This window comes from Megalobrama amblycephala, linkage group LG4 (genome assembly GCF_018812025.1).
Source record: "Megalobrama amblycephala isolate DHTTF-2021 linkage group LG4, ASM1881202v1, whole genome shotgun sequence".
In the NCBI taxonomy this organism is placed as follows: domain Eukaryota; kingdom Metazoa; phylum Chordata; class Actinopteri; order Cypriniformes; family Xenocyprididae; genus Megalobrama; species Megalobrama amblycephala.
In genome coordinates this window covers 18,272,495-18,293,924 of record NC_063047.1, presented here as the reverse complement: position 1 = coordinate 18,293,924, position 21,430 = coordinate 18,272,495, and the positions used below count along the sequence as shown (strand labels likewise).

Below are 21,430 nucleotides of genomic sequence, written 5' to 3'. Positions count from 1 at the left end.
AGCACTTTCTTTATTGTGACAGTTTTCCACATTTTCAAATAATAATAAAGTTAAAGTTGATTTTTTTATATATATACAGCTATGGAAAAAATTAAGAGACCACTCCAAGTTCAGAAATCAATGTTAAGTGGTCTCTTAATTTTTTCCATAGCTATATATATATATATATATATATATATATATATATATATATATATATATATATATGTGTAAATGTTATATTAGAAATATAACAATAAAAATTCTGAATTCTGAAATTCTGTCAAATCAGTAATGCAGTACGGCTACCTCAGTGCTCCATGTACGAAAAATGGGGCCCAGCTCACTAAATGAATGTCGGCTTGTATGCCATCTTGATTTTTCTTAAGGTTCTTGGTCGTTATGTGACCAAAAACAAAAAAAATAATGTGGAGCTGAATGGTCATAAATAGCCACACTTGTGTTGTTCGTGGTCACAAATGACCACAATTGGAAATGAAATATGAAAAATATGGAAAAAAAAAAAAAAAATTATTGGGGGATACAATACAATCTACAAATCAGCCACGAGGCAGAAAAAAAGCACACAGCAGTGAAGTAACACAAAGCAAGTTTTTCAAATGCTTGAAATAAAATCAATAATTCAGCCACAATGCAGTAAAAAAAGGGACTCAAAATACAAAAGAAAACATATTATTGAACAAAAATATAAATTATTTATTTTACTGAAAATATTTCAGGTGTTCTGTGTCTTTTGTTCACCATGAACAACACAAGTGTGACTCCCAAATGAACAATACCAGAGGGTTCATCCAAATTGCTCACCAGGTAATGGTAGAATAACCTTGATTATTTTTCAGCTTGGTATTTATGCTCCTGTCAGGCTGGTAAAGATGAACACATAAGATGAATTTATTGCTGTGCTTTTTCATGCTGTTTGCTAATAAGATCCTGGCATTTCACTATGTTTTTTCCAACATATATAGGTGGTATGAAGTCTGGCAGTGATAAATCAGTTCAAAAATATCTCAAACTGTTCTGAATGTTAAAACTCACATTTTTAGATTATGATGTATAAAATTGTGCAGTACGCAAAGAAATCACATGTTTTGTATGAATCATAGACTCTGTCTTTACTGCAGGACATTCAACTACATCCTTAGGGAGTTACCAAAAGTGCCAACACACATCCCAGTGTGTGTCCTGGGTAACCAACGGGACATGGGCGAGCACAGGGTCATCTTACCCGATGACATCAGAGACTTCATCAACAGTCTGAACAGGTGAGAACTGAACAGCTGTTTACAGGATTTAAAATAAGTCTCTGATGTCCCTAGAGTGTGAAGTTTTAACTCAAAATACCTCACAGATAATTTTTATAGCATGTTAAAATTGCCACTTTTTGGCGGTGAGCAAAAATGCACCGTTTTTGTGTGTCCCTTTAAATGCAAATGAGCAGGTGCTCCCAGCCCTCTTTCAAGAAAAGGGCGGAGCTTCAAGTGCTTATGCTTCGGCATATTGGCAACAAGAAAACAGGACAATCTCACTCACTAAAAATCTCAGAAACTGCCAGTAATGGTAGTAACTCTCATCTGACTGTACTGTGCATAATAAATGTGCGTTTATTAATTACGCAGACGGTGAGCATGGCGGGATAAAAATAACGTCATAGCTCTTGTATCCTGGTGCCTTCACATGCTGTCAGAAATTTCATAATTTCCACTTCTGAAGTTGTGATTACGAGCTCATCGCATTCAAGTGGGCGACTTCTATAAAGGGTGTTCATGTGCATCTTGTATTTACGATAATTCTAAAAGCACATGAGTGTAGCATCAGTGAAAATGGGCAGAGACAATGTTAACTTTAGCAACAATATGACTTATGGTACTTCATTTGTCTGGATCTGAAGTTTGCGCACAAAGCGTTGGTATTGACCCATCTTTCATAATCAACCTTTTTGAAAATCCAGCATTAAAAAGACCCTCGTTTGTGAAGCAGTCCGACTCCAAATGATTGGTGCAAACATATAAGACTCTAGCAATTTTCTTCAGGACATTTCCTTCAAATTTTTTTTTAACCACAATTTCCTCAGTGACTCAGATGGTGGGAGTCTGTGGAGACTGTGCATTGGTACATCCCAAAACAACACTTGAAATGCCTCTTTGGCGCAGACATTGTACAACTCCAGCTGCTACAGCAACTGGAGCTCCCTCCAGAGAGAAGAGAAGAGAAGAGAAGAGAAGAGAAGAGAAGAGAAGAGAAGAGAAGAGAAGAGAAGAGAAGAGAAGAGAAGTCTCTGCAAGAGGGAGGGGGAGTTATTTTGATGTGCATGGATAAATCATGTATAATAATTACTGCAATATTCCATAAAAAAAGAAGTCAATTTTGATTTCATGGTGACTTTAACCCTCAAAACCAGGGACTTACAGACCCTCTTAGTCCAAATCCATGCTTAAAGTAGGGCCCTATGAAATCAAATTTTTTCATGAAATCATGAAACAACAAATTATGAAAAATGTAACAAATATTAAATGTTTATGGGCCTATGGAAACCATTTTCTTTTCTCCCAAATTCCGTTTTATATTTACCAAATTCTATGATTTCCGTTTACATTTTTCTGGATTCCGTTTTAATGTTTAATTCCTAGGTCTTCAACCCTGCTCCTGGAGACCCACTGTACTTCAGAGTTTAGATACACATCTGAAGCAGCTAATCAAGGAGTCCAGGATCACTAGAAAAATCACAGGCTAGGTGAGCCAAAGCAGGTTGGAAATAGGACAGTGGGTCCCCAGGAGCAGGATTTAATTAAATTAAATGTCAAATTAATTAAATCCATAAACGTTAACAATTTATTAATAATTTATCAAAAACAGTGGTAATCAAATAAAGGCATAAAACATGAACTATTTAATTAATCTTTTAAAATGTAATCAAATGAAAATGTAACAATTCCTTTTATTTTTAAGTTCTGCATTAAAAACTGTGAAGCCTTTTTACCTACATAAAAAACTGACAACTGACAAGTTAAAAAAGTCTCCAAATATACAATGCAAAGCTCTTATGAATAATGTTTGTGTCACTTATCAGCCAACTTTTCCCTAATATCATAATCCTTTTTCATTTCAGACCTCCAGGCTCCTCCTACATCCACTATGCCGAGTCCTCCATGAAAAATGGCTTTGGTCTCAAATACCTCCATCGCTTCTTCAACATCCCATTCCTGCAGCTGCAGGTCAGAGGAAACTCTCAAAGTCACTTTAGATATGAATGTTTGCTCTCAGGTCAGCGTTTAGCTAGTTTTAGTGTCATTTCAAGTGGAATCTTCACGGGGATTTGAGTTCATCCATATTTTTCAGTGATGTAAGAGTTTGTGGATTATGGCAGGGGCTCTTGATCCTGATCCTGGAGATCTGCCTTCCCGCTCTAACAGATTTTCTGTAGTTTTCAGGGCTAAAAATCAGTGTGTGCCAAATCATAGTGCACTGAAAATAGTATGCCAAATGTGCTGTTATGTATACATGCAAGGATGTACAATATCCATTTTTGGGCTAAAAGATTTACTTTTTGCAGTGCTGATAAACTGTGTATGTCTTTGTCAGGAAATGAAAATGGGAGAAATATGAAATTGCTCAATTTATGCATTTCATTCTGAGCAGAATCTCTTGAATGCATATCATATTTATGATTCATGGGAAACCTGGAAAAATCAGGCAATTCTATAGTGGAAATTTCCATTTAAAATATATATATTTTTAGAAATGCATGACTAAAGTATTTTACTAGAAAGTTATATCAATGAGGAAAATGTTTTTTTTTATAATTTAATTAATTCAAAGGATTTTAAAGATTTTAGTTTTATTTATATTTAGTTTTAATTTGTATTGTTTATTTGAATTAGCTTTTATATTTATATTTTCAGTTTTCATTTTAATTTAAGTTTTAGTTATTTTGTTATGTGATATTTTTTGTTTTATGTTTTTTTGTTGTTGTTATTTAGCTTTTATTTTAATTTCAGGTTTAGTACTTCAGTACTTTCATTTCAATGCTTCAACTAAAACTAATTTTATTTCAGTTAGTTACCAAGACATTTCTAAATTTAGTTTGTTTTTATTTTAAGTTTTTCATCTAAAATATAATATTATTTTATTTCAGCTCTATTTCAATTACTGAAACTTATATATATATATATATATATATATATATATATATATATATATATATATATATATATATATATATATAATTTTAGTTTTAGTTTACAGTAACAACACTGATATTAATCACAAATGTATGGAAAAATCCTGGAAATTAATTGGTTGAAAGTTGTGGGAACCCTACGGTAGGACCTTTTCTAGTGCACTCAGTAGGCAGCTGTGGATTTAAGCACCCCTGCTTTATGTTGCTTAACAGATTTAGTCTTAAAATCAAGTTAGGACTAACATTAGCAGTAGCATTAAAATTTATATTTTTGACTTTGTAATGTTGCTGTTTGAGCATGAAAAGGGTCTCCAAAGTTACAAAGCACAAAGTCCCTTCAGCGGGAGTTATTCTCTATATCAGTGTCACTGTTTCTGAACTCCCTGAAACGCCTCCATTGTAGTCTTGAGTTTTCTTCTGGGAACGAACACGTCACAATATTCCTGATTTAAATAATTCCCGCCCAAAACATGCACAAAATAAAGGGGCGGGGCCTGGTTGAGTTAGTTAGTTAGTAGTGTGTTGATACTCGATGTTATGGTAAGGGGCGGGACATTTCCCAGTCACGCTTAAAGCAGTTGACCAATCACAACACAATGGTCCAGCCGACCAATCGGAGCATGTTATGCTTTTCAGGAGGAGGTGCTTCATAGAGACAGGAACTAAACAGAGCATTACTGACAGACTAGGAAGAGAAGAGCTGCAACCATGTCAAATATGAGAAAAATAAGGTGTTTTTAGGACATTCAAGCATGAAAACCTGTTCTAGTAGAGCCCAAAAACAAAATCAAGACTTTGTAAAAATGCCTTATACATCCCCTTTAAAGTTGTTTATATGTATCCTTGTTATGTGTCTCTTGAGACTGGCTGAATGGCATTAATTAATTAGGAATGTTGAAATTAGCCTGAGGATCAATAGCGACTGCTGTGTCTTGTGTGTCAGCGTCTCTTCCTAAGGTTACTCCACAGTAAGTAGGTTGGCAGACTAGTTTCAGTTTAATGCATTTAATTGATCTTGTTAGAGAAATTAACTTCTCCCTTTCAATTAACCAGCTCAGCAAAGACTGATAATAAAACTCAAGACTAAGAGATACCCAAAATCATAAATACAGATTATAAATGTTGTATCAGATACTGTATATGGATGGGTTTCATGGGGTTCTGGTTACTTAACAAGTCTGTTTATGATTCTTTTGTCTGTTGGACACTGTTGATCTTTCCCTGTTATACACAAGTCCCTATTATCAGTGAATATTGCTGACTTGTTGTTCAGACTCGCTGCTGTAAAGGTGATTCAGATGCCGCTGCTCAGAATCGGTCTGTCAAGCACAGCCTGTCAAACTCATGAAACTTTCAGCACTGTGCCTAGATCTGTTTTCCTCTCCTTGCTATCTTTTTCAGTCATAGTTTAAAGGCCACTTCGTTCTAACTTCCATGACTTTGAACAAACTTCTAACCCTGAGTATCAATTCGGTCACAAACCGGTTATTGGTTAGTGCATGTTTCTCAGTTGAGCTGTGGTGCTCATGCAGGTTTGAAGGTTTGTGCTTCTCTCTTCCCATTAATTTCTAGTCCTCCTCTTAATTCACAAATAATAAAGCAGTAAAGTGCTTATTTGAGTAAAAATGAGGTCGCTGTTGATGTCCTGTGGGTTTACAGTATGTGTTTGCGTTTGCAGAGGGAGACTCTGTTACGACAACTAGAGACAAATCAGCTTGACATCGATGCCACACTAGAAGAGCTCAGTGTTCAGCAGGAGACAGAGGACCAGAACTATGACATGTGAGTGTGAACCTCATGAACACTGTGAACACACATAAGGTACAGTATACATGTATATAGTTCACATGCATTTGGTAACGCACTGTGTGCTAGGTTAACTTTACACATTCTCATAATTTTGTGAAAAGAAATTTTGTGAACAGTATTTCACCAGGATTCCACCAAAATGAAAGCTTGAGGTATTGACATGTTAAAAGTTAGAGGGATTGAAAAGTGCGTTTGAAAAGTGAAGAATTTAAGACATAAATATTAGTATTGTTACGTGTATTCTAAAATAAAATTAACAAAATTATTTAAAAAAAAAAAAATATATATATATTTTTATATATATGTTTTTATTTTAACCAAAAAGACTGAAATATATTAATGTTGTAAATTGTAATTATAGTCTTTTTGGTTGAAATAAAAACAATAATAATAATAATAATAATAATAATAATTATTATTATTATTATTATTATTATTATTATTATTCTATAAGATAATAGTAGATAATAAATTAATACTAATAATAATAATAATAATAATGAGGATAATTATTTTTATTACTGTTCTATTATAAAACATGATAAATAATATTAATCATAGTGACACAAAATAATAATAATAATTTATTTTTATTATTATTGTCATTATTTTTAATAATAGCAATAATAGTATTTTTAACAATGATAATAATTATTTTTTTTACTATTAATTCTATTATAAAACATGATAAATTATATTAATCAGTGAAACAAAAAACACATTAATAATAATTTATTTTTATTATTATTGTTTCATTATTTGTAATAGAGTATTATTAATGATAATAATAAAAATTATTATTTTTATTACTATTCTACTATAAAACATGATAAAATATTATTAATCATAGTGACACAAAAAGAATTTATTTTTATAATAATTTATTTTTATTATTATTGTCATTTTTTTAGTAATAGTGGTTAATAGTATGCAGTATAAAGTAATAATATTAATTATTATTGTGTTGATAAATTATTGAAATAGTAACTTAAAATATCAGAGCATCATTAGATGTCACACAGGCTCAGAATTCAGTAAAGCAAAAGTCCCAATTTTGTCATTTATTCTGACAAAGTGCCGCCCACTAAGACAGGAATGCCATTTTACGAACATTTTTCAAATTTCACTGCTGTTTTTGCAGATTTCTTGAGATGATGGAGGCACGCAAAGCCTATGGATCTCCGGCGCCCTCTAATGGCCAGAGCCCGTCATCAGGGTCCCAGTCCCCTGTGGTGCTGCCCGGTGCCGCCTCCCCAGTAACTCCAGCCCCAGTACACCCCAGGCCCCTGTCCCTCTCCAGACCCAATCCGCCCCACCGCCACCTCCATCTATACCACACCCTCCTGTCCAAATGACAGCCGCCCACGTACCCCAAACACCATCTCAAACCCTGGAGCCTTCGCCCGCAGCAGCAGTACCCACACCTGCCCAACCTGCACTTCTTCCTGCCCAGAAACGAGGCTTCATCTCACGCCTGTTTGGTTCGTCCGCTGCAGAGACTTCACCAGACAGACCAGGTCAGTACAAGTATACTTTAGGTACACTTTAAATATCTTGCATTTAAAGACCGATATTTTACAAAGATCATACAATCCTCCATCCAAAATGTTGAATAATGTTGCAACCTAAAATTGGGAACATCCTTCACATCAGGAGTGTGTCTATAATGCCTCTAAATGCTGTCTTTTTGAAAGTTTTTTTTTTTTAAATAGATCTTTAGTCTACAGTTAGAATATTTTTACTCACAGACTTATAAAATTTAATGTAAATAGTTTAAATGACCAAAATGCACATCCCCAGTAAGTGGCTTTGTATAAAAGGGTCTCTTTACATACAATATGTACCTCAAAGGCCTTCGCAACATTTAACTTACATAGTTTCCCTAGTGTGATTTCAGATTTTAGTGTGTGTGTAGGTTTGCTAATGTATGAACTGTACTAAAGAGGGGCGGTCGTCCAGGGACTACATTCATTGCCTTATATACAGAATACCAATGAGACATTATCAGGCATCACTGGACCCGCTGCTGCACAGTCATTACGGAGAGCGGTGGACTGACAAACACACGCGCAGCTCTGCACCAGTGCATCTGCTGCTGCATTGCAGATCCTGGGGGATGGGTCCGATCAACATATATACACAGAAAAAAGTGTGTCAAATGGCTGTATATGAATATCATTTACAAATATTTTGCTCATTTAAGTTTGTGTTATTGTTCTGTGGATTGCTGGATCCAATTTGACAAATGTCTAAAATGGTAAGAAGGATCCAAGATATCATAAATAATAATTTATCATTAGTTCAGCATTCAAGATGGTCCAGAAATCATGTTTGATCAGTTTTTAGTCATTTCTTATGAACATTTTCCTCTTTAAAGGTGATAAAGAGGATCTTTTCGTCGACTAAAAAACCAAAGACTGTTAGTGAGTTTTTGAAATGAGCGCATGCGTAAGAACAACCCCCCTCCTTTCGAGGGAACGCCTCCCAAAATGCGTGCACAAGTACTGGAACACGAGTGTTTACCACCGGCATTCGCTGTGTCGTGTTAGTGGATTCATTATGTCGGACTCACCGCAGGTAACTCATAATCTGCAGTTGTTACTCCTGTCTCCTGACAAAAACATTGCATGCGGCGTCTGTAGAGTGTGGAAAGTTACTGGAGAGCGCAGCTGCGCACGTCTCGCACGTCTCTCACAAGGAACGTCACGGCAGTGATTGACAAGCCAGAGGGCCAATCGTTTACGCGATGATCGCGTAAACGATTGGCTGATGTTTTTAAGGCCCTACCTTGTGCACAGATGATGTATATTAATATTATTCCTTTCAGTGCACCTAATAAATAGTCTTTTATCAGTTAGTAAAGACAGTTTCAAGTAATATTGCAAAAATGTATAAAACAAAACATCCTCTTTAGCACCTTTAAGACCTTTAAAATCTCTTTTATTCAACACATACTTATAGAGACTTTCTAATCACAGGATTGTGCAAAGTGTTGTTATAAAGCACAGTTCCTTCATCTGTGACTGTACAAATACTTATTGTGCCTTCATTGCTGCCATCATCTGTTCTTCAAATGTGGCTGAAAGTGTGCTGAGTGCATATGAAATGTACATATATTCATATTCATATATTCATTTCCTTTCTACGTTTCATGTGTTTCAGTGATTCTCAAATAGTTGACTTGACTTCACTCTCTGCGAATTTATAACATAATCTGTGCATATTACAACCCCCCCCCCAAAAAAAAATAAAAAATTCAGTCAACATGCATTTTGTAAAAATGCAGAAATGTTGACCAAATTGTTGCCATAAAGCTATAAACAGTTGGATTATTGCATACATTAATTTTCAGTCCTCTATGGTCTTTTATTTCCATCAGAAACTACAGGTTCTGAAGTCCCGAAGCCCTCTGGAAAGGTAAAGAGTGTGGATGACTTTGTGCCGGAGGTGGGATTGGACCGGACCTTTCTGGAAGATGGTGGAACAGCAGTTAAATCAAAGAAAAAACCTCCAGCATCAGCTCACATCCTGGACAGTGATAGGTGAGCTGTCATAACACATTGTTTATTGTTTCCTAAAAACAAAAATCATCCCATGAGTATTACTGTTGTAATTTCAGCAGCTCGTATACTTTCATTTTCTCGTATCATCATGACTTTTCTGTCTCAAAATGATTTGGATATGGTTATGCTGGCAAAAAACAATTGATGTTTCAGAAATGGACTGAGGCATTGATCGCAATAAGAGCAGGGCATTTATTAAGATGGGTTAAATTTCAGTCTCATGTTAAACTCATGTAGAGTTTTCCTGTCTTTTCCTCAGTGATGGAGAGGGCCGGGGAAATCCTCTGGTCTCAGGCTTCCAGGATGATTTAGATCCAGATGACAGAGCGCCGTGCCAGCCTGCCCTTAAAGCGGTTGTCCCGAGCGTGGGCGTCACTCTCACGAGTGATGAAGAGGAGGAAGATTCATCTCTACCCTCCATTGCCCTGCACAAAGGCATCGGCTCAGGGACAAACTCAAAGGGGTAAAAAAAAAAAACGCATGCAGAAATGCATCTTACTTTTAATAGAAAGACTTCAGTGGGATACAGACATGTAGAGACCTGACCAGAATTTCCAGAAGATTTGTTGTACGGTTTAAATTAATTTACCTCACTGTTGATGAGCTTTCAAAATAGAAATTATTCCATCAGCAGAGAGACTTCTCTAATTTACTTTAATTAAATCATCTTTAATGAAGGCAAAACCAATTTTAATTTCTTGATAAAATAATTTTTCAATTAATGTTAATTTGGCACATGGATGGATGGATGGATGGATGGATGGACGGATACTGTAGTTAAGATTGATACGATAGATACTTTTTCACAATTCATATAGGACCTCTTCATATTTTCTGTATAATCTGACATTTATTTTCTCAGATCTTCAGTGAACTCCATCAAACTGCTGCCAACCATGTCAAAACCAGCTGAGAGACCCCAAAGCCTGAAAACAACAGCAGGACCTGCAGTGCAACGACAAGGTCTAAAGACAGGGGGCGCTGTTGAGGTCAACTCAGATTCAGAACACGAAGCTCCGGTCTCTCAGCAGATGCTTTCATTTGTCCTGGATGACCCTGATTTTGAGAGCGAAGCACTTGGCGTACAGAAGATCAAGACGGTAGAGAGCCGTTTCTATGTTCTTGATTATTAATGAAATTTCAACCCATGGCCTGTTATTCCACACTGAAATCATTATTTTAATATTGTTGATATACTATTAGTTTTTACCATAGTTTTAATTGGATTTCCTTTTTTATATTTTCTGTTTTCATTTTAAATTTAGTTTTAGTAATTTTGTTCTGTGTTTTTGTCATTTTTATTATTATTTTTAAATATGTCTATATAATTTATTTAGTTTTAGTTATTTTAGTACTTTTGCCACCACATAATTCCCACTCATATTTTATGCTTTGTCTGTTTTTCATAGAGGGCATTTTCTGCACAAGATGACTTTTCTGATCGGTCGGATGATGGTTTTGTGTTAGCTGGACTCCCGGAGCCACCCAAACCTGCTGCCTCCTCATTCAAGACCCTCAATAGCGACATTGACCTGTTCGGCCTGGGATTTGATGAGACGACACCTAAGACTAAAGACAGCAGTGAAGACCAGGAAGGTAACGTTCAGTAAATTATCACAAATAAAGGGAATTCACACCCTCGTCAGGATCATTATTATGAGCCAAAGAAAATGAGCATGTCCTACTTTTTGACTTTTAAAGTGGCCCTATTTATGCTATTTTAAAGGCTCCTAATTTTGTTTTGGAGTCTCCTACATTAGATTTACATGCATCCAAGGTCAAATATACATTGCAGCATCATCTCTTTTCTCACAGTGACTGAAACTGTTCAGTAAAGGATTCACTCTCTCTAAACCCCTCTTTTCCGAGAGCCTCCTCTGCTCGATTGACCAGATAGACGCTTGTTGTGTCGCTTACAATGTGTGTCAGAAACAAAACGCCATTACCATATCTGAATTTCTGCTCCGGATCTTCCTGAACACTTGTACACAGTGATACGAACAGTAACAATGGTGTCAGTTTTACCGTATCAATTCCAGCTCAAGTCCTCATCCTTTGGAAGCACATGCAGAGTGGATTTGCTTTCACAGCACAGAAAACAGCATCTTCTCGCTATTTCAACAGCATGAACCAATCTCTTCAGTGTTTGAGGCCGGGTCTAAGTAGATGATGTTCATGGGCAGCCAATGAAGACCATAAGCTGGCATTATGCAAACTTGTTATAAACTTTCAAGCAGGAAGTAAAACTGGAATTACTGACTTGTTTCAGGCAGTTCAGAATAGGTTCTTTATATTCCTCTAATATCTAAAAAAGCGTAATACTTTACTGTAAGTGATGATTTAATTTATACTTTATATAAAAACAGATTGCATGTAGTGGATCTTTAAAAACATTAATACCCATCTCCAAGTTATAGTAATATAGGTAAAACTAAGAGTTTATGCTTCAAAGAATGTCACGAATCCATTGATTTCAAAGGGGACGGGCATGGAGGAAAAATAAAAAAGTTTGTGAAAGTGACGTTATGCACACAAACCTTCACTGTAATACTCTGACAGTAGGTATCATCAAATATTTCTGTCTGTATTCTTGCTTTTCAAACTAACCCAGATATTTCCACACCATCAAAAAGGATCTTATGTGTCCCTCAAATGCTCTGTAAGGTCTCTTTTAGAATGTCTGCAGTCTTAAATAACTGGGTTAAAGGATGACGTTTTGCACATTTCCAAGTCTGTTTTATCTTCCAGATAATGTAAGCAGACACTCCATAAAGGACAAGAAAAAGAAGAAAAAGAAAAGCAAAGAGGTAAGATTATGAGAAAACTTGACCATATTAGTGATAAACTGGTATCAGTTAAACTGACAATATTTCACTATTTTGAGATTGTATCGCTTCCAAAATATACCAACAAGTTTGACAATGGATAGTGTATTGTTTTTGTTTTTACATTTTTTTTTTTTTTTGAGAATTTTGAGTAAATATTGTATAAAGTGAAGTCATATGCGTTATACAATACAGATTGTTTCAAAGCAACTTTAATAGGGCCCTATGAAATCCATTTTATTTTTTCCCAAATTTCAAATTCATTTTTTTTCCATTTTAATTTTTCTAGATTTTTATTTTTTATTTTTTTTTGACTTCATTGTAATGGTTAAATTAAATTTTAGAAATCAAAAAGCATGTCTAATTGATTGAAATCATGAAATTTATACAAATTAACAACAATTTATTCAAAGTTTAAAAAAAAGGGGGCCCTATGAAATACGTCTTTTTTTTCTCAAATTCCGTTTTATTTTTCTCAAATTCTGTGTTTTCTGTTTTACATTGTCTGGATTCAATTTTAATTGTTTAATAAAGCAATAAGGCCCAAGAAGCCTTGGTTTACAGTAAAGGTGTAACCCTAAAGGTTATAAATTCACTGTAAACCAAGGCTTCACGGGGCTTATTGCTTTTATAAAACGTTTACCACACATTAAAGGCAAAAAAATATGTATCAATGCAACTTTCATGAAGTAAAATCACTAAAAGCCTTCCTTCCGCTTGAAAAATAGTCCCTGACTGTGAACAGCAACAGAAATTGCATTATTACGCCTCTAGATGGCGGCAAATATTCTCTTTATGAGCGAGCCTCTCAGTCACAAAGACTTTTATATTGAAACTTGTTGTGAACATGGAACAAAACTCAAATGACAAGTGCTTTGACTAGCGCTGTCAGTGTCAGCAGGGCACGGAAAACTGTTAAAAGGACAAGATCGCAACTTAAATTCAAACAGATTTTTTATTGTGAACATAGGACTGACCTGAAGGAAAATGCTAAATCTGAATGCAGGTAATACACTCAGTTACTCGATCTCTTCTCTCACAATACTTCTACATAATACAGTAAGCTTCAATAAACAATATCAAATGAGAACAAACATATGTTTACGTTGCTAAGAGTGGTTGCTAATGGTGTTGTACAGTGAACCGTTGGGTGAAAGCGATCATAGCCATGTTGTATTTATAACTTTTTTTTATAAATAATAAACGACAGTTACTTTTCAATGAAATACACATGGAACCACAGCAACACACAGACACATTGGCGCAGTAATACTGATGTAATGAGGTCACAGGTGTATGTTTGTAGAGTAATTTACAACGGCTTTGAACGCGGCTCAACCAGAATCTACGGCCAGAACTATCTCTTTTATAATTAAACTGTAATTAAAAAGCATGTCTAATTAATTGAATTCATAAAAACAACTTTTTTTTTTTTAAATAAGAAATTCTGTGTTGTGTATTTACACTTTTCTGGTACTCAAATGAAGGCATAAAACATTAATTTATCTTTTAATCATGAAATTAAACAAACTTTTTTCAAACAATGTGCTGTACAACCAAGCTTTACTGTTAAAATTAAAACTTGGAAGAACAATTATGATTATTCATTAAAGTTTTAATAATATATTATTATTATTAGTGTTAGTATTATTACATTGAGACTTAGCTAAATTCTACTGCACAACATTAATATACAGTACAGTCCAAAAGTTTGGAACCACTAAGATTTTTAATGTTTTTAAAAGAAGTTTCGTCTGCTCACCAAGGCTACATTTATTTAATTAAAAATACAGTAAAAAAACAGTAATATTGTGAAATATTATTACAATTACAAAAATAACTGTGTACTATTTAAATATATTTGACAAAGTAATTTATTCCTGTGATGCAAAGCTGAATTTTCAGCATCATTACTCCAGTCTTCAGTGTCACATGATCCTTCAGAAATCATTCTAATATGCTGATTTGCTGCTCAATAAACATTTATGATTATTTTCAATGTTGAAAACAGTTGTGTACTTTTTTTTTTCAGGATTCCTTGATGAATAGAAAGTTCAAAAGAACAGCATTTATCTGAAATACAAAGCTTCTGTAGCATTATACACTACCATTCAAAAGTTTGGGGTCAGTAAGAATTTTTATTTTTATTTTTTTGAAAAGAAATTAAAGAAATGAATACTTTTATTCAGCAAGGATGCATTAAATCAATCAAAAGTGGCAGTAAAGACATTTATAATGTTACAAAAGATTAGATTTCAGATAAACACTGTTCTTTTGAACTTTCTATTCATCAAATAATCCTGAAAAAAAATATTGTACACAAATATTTTGTACAATTGTACACATTAAATGTTTCTTGAGCAGCAGATCAGCATATTAGAATGATTTCTGAAGGATCATGTGACACTGAAGCCTGGAGTAATGATGCTGAAAATTCAGCTTTGCCATCACAGGAATAAATTACTTTGTGAAATATATTCAAATAGAAAACAGTTATTTTAAATTGTAATAATATTTCACAATATTACTGTTTTTACTGTATTTTTAATTAAATAAATGTAGCCTTGGTGAGCAGACGAAACTTCTTTTAAAAACATTAAAAATCTTAGTGGTTCCAAACTTTTGGACTGTACTGTATTTCTGTCACTATTTCTTCAAGTTAAACCAAACGTTTATTTTGATGGAGTTTCTGTGTGTTTATGATATGATGTTAGTTTTTCTCAAATGAAACTGTAAAATGCTCATGAAGTGACTCTCAGAGCGACTCTGGAGATGAAGTTCATGCATTCATATCCTCATATAGTAAGGCGGCAGAGACTGAAAACACTGCTTCAGTGTGCGCGGTAAATGAAACCCCACATCTCCGCCATTCATTCACACAGAGACAGAACATGCAGGATTCATATTTAAATATTATTTTTTTGCGGTTTAATATTCAGACTCTAGTCTATATCGTGATTTGATAACTCGCTCTTATTAAAAATTTTCTCGTGTGTCAGATTTTGTGGCTTGTGCACAAACTGCCTTTATTAGTGAAATTGACGGAAAAATCTTGATTTTGTTCTAGGAGGATGAGAAAAGCAGCAAAAAGCGACACAAACACAAGAAAAAGGAAAAAGATGAAGCAGGAACTGGAGACGAGAAAGAAAAGAAGAAGAAGAAATCATCAAGGACCAAGAAAGCAGGAACTGTGGACGATCTTGAGGCCTTCCTGGCAGGTGGAGACGGACCAGGAAACAGTGAGGGCGGAGATTATGAAGAACTCTAAAACTCCATCTAACCAATCAGGGTTTGACATCAACACCGTGTGACATCGCCAGGTCATTTTCCAATCCATTCCACCTGTTTTTCAGTGCCTAACCTTTGAATTATCACAGCGTTTTTGTTCTTCCAGCATCGCAGCTTTACGTTGTGCTTTCTCAAAATTGGTACATGGCACCGTTGTTCACCACATGCCGTTTTCCAAAGTGTATCAGTATTTTCAGACCTAGCATTTTTCGGTAAGGACAAAAGCAGATTTCACCTGCTGCTTCAATCAATCCAGATTTTATTCCGTTATTAACTGATACAAACTCATTCCCGCTGGGAAGTCCATTGACTTGAGGTCACTTTTAACTGTATTGGTTTTGTTTTGTGTGTGTCTGTCAATGTGTGTCTATATATTTGTCCCTGAAGGCTTTTGGCAACTCTGTGTGTGCTTGCATTTTAATTTAGCAAATTTGTAGAGGGATTGATCAGACTTTCCGTTCAAATCTGCACAGCATTAGGCCACATATTGGCCCTCAATACACGAGCAACACTAATTTCTGTGAAAATCATTAGAAAAAACTATTCTTTTCTCAGTCTCGAGTCAGATTTAATTGAATCGCTTTGGTCGTGTTTTATAAATGTTATAAGAATACAGCATTCTTACAGTTCATGTAAGAATAGTTTTCAAAAAAAATTTGCACAGAAGTTCGATCTGCTCATGCATCATGAGCCCTGATATCTTGTGGCATTCATTGTCTTCCAGACGCTATGCATCATCATATCAGAGCCACAAATAATTCAGTTGGTAACTATTAATTAATAACAAAAGCCGCTTTTGCCATCAGTTTCTTTCCATTACTGCCTTAAATTGTTTTACACTTAACGAAATGAAAGCCTTTATAGAGCAATTCTATAAAGTTAATTAATGGCTGAGGCTCTGACATACTTTTAACACTGACAGAATTACTGCCAGCTGAAGAGACACACTCTTTCAGCAGTCAAAATCATGTTTGCAGTTAGATATATGATAAAATTACATCAAGTCAGTCAGTTCTTTCTTTATATTTATGCATTTACTAAACCAGTATTATTATTCTAATAATGTGTTCTAAGTTCCATAATCATAGTTTCTGGTTCCGGTCAAAATTCTTCCTCCTCTTCCTCCCCTGTCCTGTCTGGTAAATGTGTCCATTTCCTTGCTGTATATCTTTATTTTTGATATGGCTCGTGTAACTTGTTAGAAGTTGTGTGTAGACCTAGTGTTTTAGGTTAGTTGGTTCGACCCGGACTAGGGTTGTCAAAAGTACCCACTTCGGTACCAAGTTGGTACTGAAATTTTAAAAAATTACGATACCAGCATTTCCCCCTAGCATTTTGAGCTCTGTTGAGCAGATTCTTAAACACCTCTGATTGGCCATTGTGTTCACATGCTCAACAGATATGTCTGTGATTGGCTACAATGATCAACGCTTAAAAAACATGTCATTCACCGAGCACTTACACACGGGAGCGTTAGAAAGCAGGCGTCTATCAGTGAAGAGCGTCATTGATGTCTATTTACAACATGTTTTTGAAGCGTAGCAAATCACAAACATATCTGTTGAGCAAATGAACACAATGGCCAATCAGAGGTGTTTAAGAATCCGCTCAACAGCTAGGGGGAAATGCTGGTATCGTCACATTTTTAACATTTCAGTACTGACTCGATACCGAAGTCGGTACTTTTGACAACCCTACATTGTCTCTGGTCCTATGATTAACCCTTTATTGCTCATTTAATGGCTGCCCGTGCACAGAAATTTGTACATTTTAACAACAGCCCTGTTTAAATTACTAAATGTAACCAAACAGAACTGATCTAAAAATTATCAAAATATTTTTCCCTCATATATTTGCTTGACTAGGTGACCTAAAGCAGACGAAAATACGTTTTAGTGAAAGTGTAGAAAAACAATTTATAAACGACTAGAGTGTATAATAGTGAAAGTAAAATGATATTTTGAATGCACACATTTATACTTTATAATATCACCCTAAAACTGGAAAATATTTTGGCTTCAAATGATCCAATAATGTTATGGTGAAAAGTCATATAGACAAACGATTGTTTACTCATAATGGGCGTCATTCATGAAACCGGATCAGAATCGTTTTTCAATTGTTGCATCAAATTGAATGTAAAATGACCATTTTTGTAAATTTTGCTTGTGTTTCATGAATAATTTCCTAGTGTTTACTTGCAATGCCCCCTTTTTGCTTTTATTTGCATCATGTGTTGATAAATGATAACCAAATAATTCAATCGTTGCATCATATTGAATGTAAAATGACCATTTACGTAAGAATGGTTTTACCAACGATTGATTCTGCTCGTGATTCATGAATGAAGCCCAATGTTTACTTGCAATGCCCTCTTTTTGCTTTTGTTTTCATCATGTATTGATAAATGATAACCAAATCATTTCAGGAGTGAATTTTATTCTAATGAATTAGACTGTAGTGGAATCTGATTGGCTCCATTTCAAATGGTTTCAGTGGATTTTCTATTTTTCAATTATTATTTTTATTATTATTGGGACAAAATAACAATGTACTTTCCACCTTCCAATAGAAGGACTTGTTTTCGGTTTGACGGTACTACGAACATTCACCTTGGCATCGACCTTTGAACCTGGTTGTTTCGGCCCAAGATATTATTCTCTACAGACTGTCCCGCTACGGCTTTCCCTCAGGCACAACAGTGCCGACAACTGAATGTTGATTCCTGCTCGTAAAGATGTTTTTCCCGAATCCCCCAAGGAATTCTCAAAGAGGGACGGGCGACTAGCCATTAAATGACGGCACGTTTAAAGACCTGCAGATTTCCGTGCGTCTCTTGCGACCATCGTCTGTGTCTCTTAGGTCGTTGCAAATGGAGCACGGCTGCCGGCTCCACATGCACCACCGAGACCATGTGATGCATCGCGCTGTCACCATGGAACCGCTCGCCTGGGAAAACTGTCTCTACACGCTCACTGTGATAAATAGTCACACTCTCCTGGATATATGAGTACACTGTTAATACTCTCACCCCAAACCAGCAAAAGGGCAGAAGTGCTTACCTCGAACACATATCAGCTTCCTCTTTAGTATGATTGACTCCGAAGGGCCCTTGATTTATTTATTGATCTCTCTGTTTGGCATGCATTTTTTTTTTTTTTTCCCACCGTTAAGTAAAGAAGGAGATGGGAAATGAACTCATTGGTGCTGCACCAGCTCTGGACTGCATGCAGTCACCGACATACTTCCTGCACAGCGTTTCGCTACGACTGCTTTTATGGACCGAAAATATTTGGGAACACTAGTTTTAATCCGTAGATTGGTTTTAGTTTGTTCATCCAGCATATATGCATTCCAAAACCTTTGTTTGGGACCATAAATGGTTGTGATTGCCTATTTATTTTTTGTTACCCTGTTTCACTACCCACAGTGTTCATATTTGATTTATGTGTTTCAACTGTGAAATAAATGCAAGCGAAATTTGACCAGGTTTGAAGTTTACAGTGATGTATTTGTATCGTAATGATATATACTTAACTTCAGCATTGTGGTGTTAAAGGTGCAATAGGTGATTTTCTACAGAAACATTTTTTGTCATCATTTTGTTAAACGGTTAAATGTATTTTTATAAATTTATATCGTATGTGGAAGGTGTAGGACCATAAAATGTTCATCCAATTATTATATTCGGTCTGAATGAAATGATACGATGTCCTACCTGCCTGTCAGCGTATGTTTTTACATACCCTCGCGCACCCTGTTCACGCAGACGTCATACGTCAAAGTCACGGTGTCATGAGAAATCGAGTCCCCCCAAGGAATCGGGTCTCCTTTAGGGACTCAGGTGGTAATGCCTGATCAAAAGTTATCATGATGTTTTGACTAATTATAACCTATTTCACTATTGTATGATGTTTATTACACTAAGTGCACAAACAACATGCTTGAAATATAAAACTAATCCCTATGTATTGCATATTAAAGCAAACTGTAAATAGATATTGGAAGCAAAAACATACCTAGTACAATATAAGCTAAGCTAGCAGGTTAATCGGGTAAATGTATGCTATGCTAAAAAAAATACTAGTATATGAACCGTTAACATTAATGGTCATTATAACACATTTTAAATGATATAATTCATAGCGTGATTTTGCAGGAATTATAATCAGGCTTTAAAAATACTACCCATTAAAAGACTGTTGAACCAATGGGATCACCCGGGGTCCTAAAGGAGACTTGATTCCTGGGGGGACTCAATTTCTCACCACAGTGGAGCGCCGCAAACAATCAGCTGCCACCTTTTACAGTTCCCGCTGAATCAAAACAACGAGCTTATGCAGCGTTCACGGCATAATTACCGCAGTTAAGAGATGGCAACCCGTGACGTTCTAACCAGAGCTGTTCACGTCCTCAGACTCGGTATTATGCGTATCCACGTCAACAGTATCAACACCGGAGGCGTGGCTTTTCAATGCTAGCAGGCTAACGTTAGCATTTCCCAGATCACCTACTGCACCTTTAATCATACAGGCTACAGCTACATTTCGTTTCAGTGTTTTCAATGCAGCATTCAGTGTATTGAATTTCTTACTCTTTCTTGGTGGTGGTGTTCTTTGTTTTTGTTTTTGTTTTTGTTTTTGTTTTTTTGTTTTTTGTTTTTTGAATGAATCACATGAAGAAATACCCAGGTTGTTTTTCTCTCAATCATCTTGTTTGTTTCTGCTTTTCTAGATCATTTTAGCATCAACTTTAACACTATTCATGTGTTGCCTTGCCTGAACTGCTGTTTTTGTTCTGGAAATGCTAGTCTAGATTAGTGTACGGTCCAATCTACATCAAGGACTTGCAAGTTTTTGGTTGTGACACTTTATGGCCACTGGAGGGAGCAGTTATTGGTCAATTTATACAGTTAGCAGGTTTAAGTCAACATGTAAAGTTATGTTGCATGCATTCATTGATTTGATTGATTGACTGATTTATTAATTGTTTTTAATTATCAGTTTATTCATAATTATTCATTATTTAATTTTAATTATTAATTATCAGCAATGAACAGCGCAGTTTTTCTGTATTTAATTGAATCATTTTCAGTATACATTGCTGATAAAGGCAGTCATTGGTGCCAACTTCAGCCATTTCCTTAAGTAGTAACTCTTATTTATGCTACAAAACTCTCCTTCCTTGTCCTTCTCTTCCCCCTTCTGTCTTACTGACTACATTAACTTTGTGGCCTCAGTCCAGGAGTATGTTCTAGGTTATTTTAACTTGATGATGTCTATGGACCACATCCATGGCTTGCTGTCGATTACCATGGACTGTCATTGATATATTTGGCAGATGCAAAATCCGAAGTGCTTACATTGCATTCAACCTATACATTTTATCAGTACATGCATTCCCTGGGAATCGATCTTCTGACCTTGGTGTTGCTAGCATCAAGGTGAATGGCAATGTGTTTACATTAATTCACATCCACCTAGAAAAGTGGTCACACATTGAAAGACTGATTTAAATATGTACATTTCATTAATATTATTTAATGAATAGTTAATGAATGTGCATTATATCTATACTTAAAAATAAAGTATATTACTTTTAAAAGTTTTTCTATTTGATCAAATGTAAAAATTAATTTTAGTCAGTATTATTATATGTGGCCATCAACAACAGGCAATAGACATATTCAATATTCACAGATGTTTTTTAATATATAAATATTTTTATTTGCAAAAACAAAAGTAATTCTTTGTATAGAGTCAGTATTT

At 35.2% G+C, this 21,430-nt stretch overlaps 1 protein-coding gene across 1 annotated transcript in view; it reads left to right on the top strand.

Annotated features, from left to right (window-relative positions):
- Nucleotides 1-19,147, top strand: part of rabl6a (RAB, member RAS oncogene family-like 6a) — a 32,090-nt gene extending 12,943 nt beyond the window's left edge. The window contains 11 exon segments of the mRNA XM_048188039.1: nt 1,122-1,262; nt 3,107-3,212; nt 5,856-5,959; nt 7,128-7,234; nt 7,237-7,503; nt 9,366-9,528; nt 9,809-10,012; nt 10,412-10,649; nt 10,959-11,145; nt 12,298-12,356; nt 15,442-19,147. Of these exon segments, the coding sequence (XP_048043996.1) occupies nt 1,122-1,262; nt 3,107-3,212; nt 5,856-5,959; nt 7,128-7,234; nt 7,237-7,503; nt 9,366-9,528; nt 9,809-10,012; nt 10,412-10,649; nt 10,959-11,145; nt 12,298-12,356; nt 15,442-15,642 (1,777 nt within the window). The 3' untranslated portion in view covers nt 15,643-19,147.
- The last annotated feature ends 2,283 nt before the right edge of the window (nt 19,148-21,430 follow it).